Source organism: Aythya fuligula, chromosome 6, assembly GCF_009819795.1.
Source record: "Aythya fuligula isolate bAytFul2 chromosome 6, bAytFul2.pri, whole genome shotgun sequence".
In the NCBI taxonomy this organism is placed as follows: Eukaryota; Metazoa; Chordata; class Aves; order Anseriformes; family Anatidae; genus Aythya; species Aythya fuligula.
Window position 1 is genome coordinate 16,135,718 of NC_045564.1, and position 5,719 is coordinate 16,141,436.

The 5,719-nt window shown below is 48.9% G+C and overlaps 1 protein-coding gene across 1 annotated transcript; it reads left to right on the forward strand.

Moving 5' to 3' along the window:
* Positions 1–1,032: 1,032 nt before the first annotated feature.
* On the forward strand, positions 1,033–3,179 carry TTC30B (tetratricopeptide repeat domain 30B). Its single transcript, XM_032190614.1, has one exon. The coding sequence runs from the start codon at positions 1,045–1,047 to the stop codon at positions 3,043–3,045; it is 2,001 nt and encodes a 666-aa protein (XP_032046505.1). The 5' UTR covers positions 1,033–1,044; the 3' UTR covers positions 3,046–3,179.
* The last annotated feature ends 2,540 nt before the right edge of the window (positions 3,180–5,719 follow it).

Here is a 5,719-nt window from a genome sequence, read left to right on the forward strand (position 1 = left end):
GTTAGGATACCAGCATTGTTCCTTCCATCAGCCTTTACAAACTTAAGCTCTTGACACCTTGTAAAGCTTTCATATTCAAAAAGCACAAGACATCAATAAAATACTTATTGTCCTGTGTTCCAGGGCTACATGTTTAGCTTAGGGCGTTCTCTTACAGTATCACTGCTTAGGAGTACTTAAAGTCAATTACTCAAGATTTAGAAATAAAGGATTTGAAAAACATCAGTAAATTTTAACTTTGTTCTTGTCAGCTGCAGGAAATAGTGAAATGAGAAAAATATTCAAGTCTAGGTAGCGTTTTAAGGAAACAATTTCTCTTTTAGCTGCTGTAGAACTGTTATTAAACTCTCCAGTTTACTACTTGGAAGATAAAAGCACAAAGGGGAACAGAAAATGATAGACGGATATAGAAAATGCAATTTCTTTCTAAGGCATCAGGTCTCATTTGCATCATGGCTGCTAGAAAAACAAGGATTCAGCCACCGTAAACCCATCTTGTTCCAGCATTAGGCCCTTAGAGTGGCTTTTCTGATGTGGCAGAGCTGATGTGGGCACACAGCAGGTTTGGCCTGCTCAATTGCCCATCCCCAGCTGCGCTTCTCTACTGCTGGGCACGAGGCCTGTCGGGTTAGGGAGCCTGGTGGAGGCCAGTGAGGGCAGCAGATGCCGGGGCAGCGGGCGCGTTGCTGACGCACCCATTGCCCAGCTCTGGGTGGCAGCGGCACCTTCAGCCTTCTCGTGCAGGCAGACAGGGGAACCCATTTTCCCCAGTTTATACATTTTAGTGATTTTTGGTGACTTCGGGCAGCTGCTGGATTAAGCACAGAGGTGAGGGAGAGAGCTGAGTTCGGCCACTGCCGCAGTGGCGAGCAGAGCACCCCGGCCGTGCCGTGCAGCGCCCCTTCCCTCCCGGGCCGTGCAGCAGCAGAGCAGCAGCGGGGCCGGGTCCCCGCCCCGGGTGGCGGCGCCTACAGCTCCCGGCGCTCCCCGCTGCCGCCTCCCGGAGCCGTTCCGGGGCGCGGGGCCGTCGCGGGGGCAGCGGCGATGGAGGCGGCGGTGTCGGAGGGGCAGTACACGGCGGCGGTGTACGGGCTGATCCGCGGCGGGCGCTGCGCCGAGGCGGCGGCGCTGCTGAGCCGCGAGCTGCAGAGGGGCGGCCGCTCGCGGGGCGGCCTCTCGCTGCTGGGCTACTGCCACTACCAGCTGCAGGACTTCGCGGCGGCGGCCGAGTGCTACGAGCAGCTCTCGGCGCTGCACCCCGAGCTCGACGCCTACCGCCTGTACCGGGCGCAGGCCCTGCACAAGGCCGGGCTCTACGGCGAGGCCCTGCGAGCCGCCGGGCCGCTGCTGGAGCGGCCGGCATACCAGGGCCGTGTGCTGCGGCTGCAGGCTGCCGTCCGCTATGCGCAGGGCGACCTGGCCGCAGCAGAGAGCCTGGTGGAGGAGGCGCTGGCCGCCGCCACCGAGGGCGGTGGTCCCGGGGCGGCCCAGGACCCCTCGGAGCGGGCTGATGCCGAGGTGAACCTGGGCTGCCTGCTGTACCGGCAGGGCCGGCACGAGGAGGCCGGCGTGAAGTTTGCTGGTGCCATGCAGGTGCTGGGCTGCTGCCCCGAGCTGTCCTACAACATGGCGCTGTGCTGCTACGCCGCCAAGCAGTACGCCCCTGCCCTCAAGCACATCTCCGACATAATAGAGCGCGGCATCCACCAGCACCCCGAGCTCAGCGTGGGCATGAGCACCGAGGGCATCGACGTCCGCAGCGTGGGCAACACGCTGCTCCTGCACCGCACGGCCCTGGTGGAGGCCTTCAACCTCAAGGCTGCCATCGAGTACCAGCTGCACAACCTGAAGGCCGCCCAGGAGGCGCTCACCGACATGCCGCCCCGGGCGGAGGAGGAGCTGGACCCGGTCACGCTGCACAACCAAGCGCTGATGAACATGGACAGCCAGCCCACCGAAGGGTTTGAAAAACTGCAGTTTCTCCTGCTGCAGAACCCCTTTCCGCCAGAAACTTTCGGAAACTTGCTGCTCCTCTACTGCAAGCATCAGTACTATGACCTGGCGGCCGATGTGTTGGCAGAGAATGCCCATTTGACCTACAAACTGCTCACGCCTTATTTGTACAATTTCCTAGATGCCATTATTACTTGTCAGACGGCCCCCGAGGAGGCTTTCCACAAACTAGATGACTCGGCAGGGATGCTGACCGAGCAGCTGAGAAAACTCACGAAGCAGGTGCAGGAAGCTAGGCAAAACTGGGATGATGAAGCTGTAAAAAAGGCCGTTAATGAGTATGATGAGACTCTGGATAAATATATACCTGTCTTGATGGCCCAGGCAAAGATTTACTGGGACATGAAGAACTACACGATGGTAGAAAAGATATTCCGCAAATCAGTTGAATTCTGTAATGAATACGAGGTATGGAAGCTCAATGTGGCTCACGTGCTCTTCATGCAAGAAAACAAGTATAAAGAGGCTATTAGCTTCTATGAGCCGATAGTTAAAAAGCACTATGACAACATTCTCCACGTTAGTGCCATTGTGTTGGCAAATCTCTGCGTTTCCTACATCCTCACAAGTCAGAATGAAGATGCTGAGGAGCTGATGAGGAAGATTGAGAAGGGGGAAGAACAGCTGTCCTATGGTGATCCTGAGAAAAACACCTACCATCTCTGCATTGTTAATCTAGTCATTGGTACCCTTTACTGCGTGAAAGGAAACTATGACTTCGGGATTTCAAGGGTCATTAAAAGCCTGGAGCCGTATAACAAAAAACTAAGCACCGATACGTGGTATTATGCCAAAAGGTGTTTCCTGTCCCTGCTGGAGAACATGTCCAAGCACATGATCATGCTACGTGACAGCGTTATTCAAGAGTGCATTCAGTTTCTGAAGCAATGTGAACTGTATGGAAGAAACATCCCAGCTGTCATTGAGCAGCCACTTGAAGATAAGAGGATGCACAGTGGGAAAAATACGGTTACATACGAAGCCAGGCTTTTGAGGGCACTGATGTATAAGATTGTTGGATGGACTCCGTAAATGACGTTCCTGTGCAGTAGAAATGCGAATCTTGTGTCTGATCTTTTCTTAGATTGTGGGGTGATGCTTACCCTGGTAGTACTTAGTGGTCTGTTTAGTGTTGTTTTTTTTTTGGTTGCTTGCATTTAAATATTTTGTCCTGTATTTTAACAACATTCAGTGGAAAATAAAATACTTGCTTGAAATTAACATGCACCAAATAACTAGGGGCATTCTCAGTCACGTCATAAACACCTTAAGATGCACTGACCAAGTACTACAGAAATACCATAGAGTTTTCACCTGTAAAATGTTTTATCCCTGTGAAATTTTCGCCAAGTTTCTTTACATTGTTCACAGTTGAAAATAATTTGATCTCCATTTCTCCTAGCACAGATATTGAAGAAAGAGAGTTATTTCACTTCTCTTATTTGTTCCTGTGTGTGAAATACTTCTTTCTTTTGCTTCTTCCAAGATATTTTTAATATGTCACAAACTATGTTCATAGTATATTCAAACACTAAAAGTGGCTTTATAATAAAAAATCACTCCTGCAAAAATTAACATTGTCTTTTGTTGTAAACTCAGTAATCATGCATGAGTATTCTGGCAAGTTGTAGACCTAATACAGAGACCAAAAATATATTCCAAGGAGAGTACCATGAGTGGGCATAAGGAGCTATAGAGACACTGCCAGGTGCTTCCCCTTCCCCTGCTGCGATCCCCAGCGTCCCCTTGCCAGCACCATCCACATAGCACCTGTTGCCTGCAGACCTGTGTGGCAGCACGGGCTCGCTACATGTGCAGTCTTTCATTTGTGGCCTGGCCTGCCCCTTTGCTCGAAGTACACCAGCATCTGGTACAAGACCTTGCAAACGTAAAATTACATTATTTTCCATATTGCTCGAAAAGCATATAACTACAATTTGAAGTGAAACTTACCACTTCTGACCTTAGATGGAAGGAATCCACTTCTCAGTTTCCTCCTTGTATTACTTACTGTTCCTGCTTCACCAATAGCTTTCTGAAACCCTGTTTATTTACTTAATTCCTTTACATATCATTTCCATCACACTAGTATCAGACACTTTTTTCAGAGACTTCCCATACCTTTTCAGACATATTACACGTTCTACACAGAAGTGAAATCAAAATGCCCTTCACTCTTTTTTGCAATCTCATTCTGTGTCTCTTTTGTGTATTATTCCTTCTGAAGTAATGTGCAGCCTGAAGTTTTTTAAATAAGGATCAAATATCTGCAGCTTTAACACCTTTGCTTACCTTTGACCCTGGCTCCCTGAAGAGCTGTCATGGGAATTTCAGAATCAGGCTGCATGTCTCTCAAAATCCAGTTTCTCTGCCACTGTTTACCTGGAAAGGAAGAGGACAGCATTTTTTTTTTTTTTTGAAAGTCGTTCTACTATCAAGCAATGAAATACTTAATCCTTGCAGGGAATTGGTGTATCTGGAGACTATGCCTGTGACTATTTCAACATGTAGGAAATCGACTCTGCTTTATCCCAAGAGAAACTCATCAAGGCTGCACATCTCCTCCATAGCTAAAGTAGATGGCTGTGGGTTAGGAATGTTACCGTTTACCCAAAAAAATCCTCTAACAGCAAAGTAAAATCAACTTCATCACAGTTGTCTTTAGTGTCAACAATGGGAAAATGTTCTACTGTAGGCAGACCAGCAGGTAGGCAGCAGTATGTCGCAAGGTGTCCTGGAACGGCCTCTGTAGCTCGTTACTAGTCCATAAGTCATCCAGGGCCCCCCATTATGATGATATTGAAATATTTTCCATTACTGCTTCCACATGACGAAGAGACCTGTGATTTCAAGTCTTGTTCACCTTCATGAATCACAGCAGCAGGCTGGAAAGTGTGTTTCTAATTTACAGTGGAATTGTATTACATATTATGCAGCATAAACAGCATGACCTTTAAAAAAAAGTTTTTAAAAGTCACACCACATAATGGAGTATGAAGTGCAGGCTGTGGGCAATGACTTAGGGAACATCAGAGATTTTTTTCATATTCACTGTGCATAGTCTGTAAAAGTCAGTGGACATTTAAAAATAAAAAATAAAAATAAAAAAATCCCTCTGCAGATTGGTGCTTGTGAGAATGTCCTATGCTCTTTGAGCAATTTTAAAGGGAACTGAGAGCAGGACAGAGACTTGTCCACAGCCAGCTCTGGCACACAGCTCCTGCTTCCATCATCTGCTGGGGAAGGAGCAGGGTCCTCAGCCACAGTGTGGGGAGGGACAGCAGGGAGAGATGCTCCCTGCACTGCGTGTCTGCCTTTCCTGTTCCCTCCCAATGCAGGGGACAAATACCCCAACACCTGCAGCACTGCTGTCCACAAAGCAATGCCTCCTCTTCTGTAAGAGGGACACTGCTCTGGCAAGGGGCTCTAACACACTCTGCCCACATCTAGTGACCACACAGCATTTGTGAAACGCTGGTGTACAGCATGCAAACAAATACGTGCAGCAGGTAGAAGGCTGTGCCTACAGAAAGCTCTTTGGAGCCAACATCAGCTTTGGTGGATTTACTGAAGAAAGTGGCTGAGCAGCCACCTTCCTAATTGGAGAAAACATCCCCATGAAAGGAAAAGGAGCTCCTCAGTTATGCAAGATGAGGCTGTTTCAGAAAGTGTGGCTAGAGGGCAGTCGGCATCTCTGGAATATGCT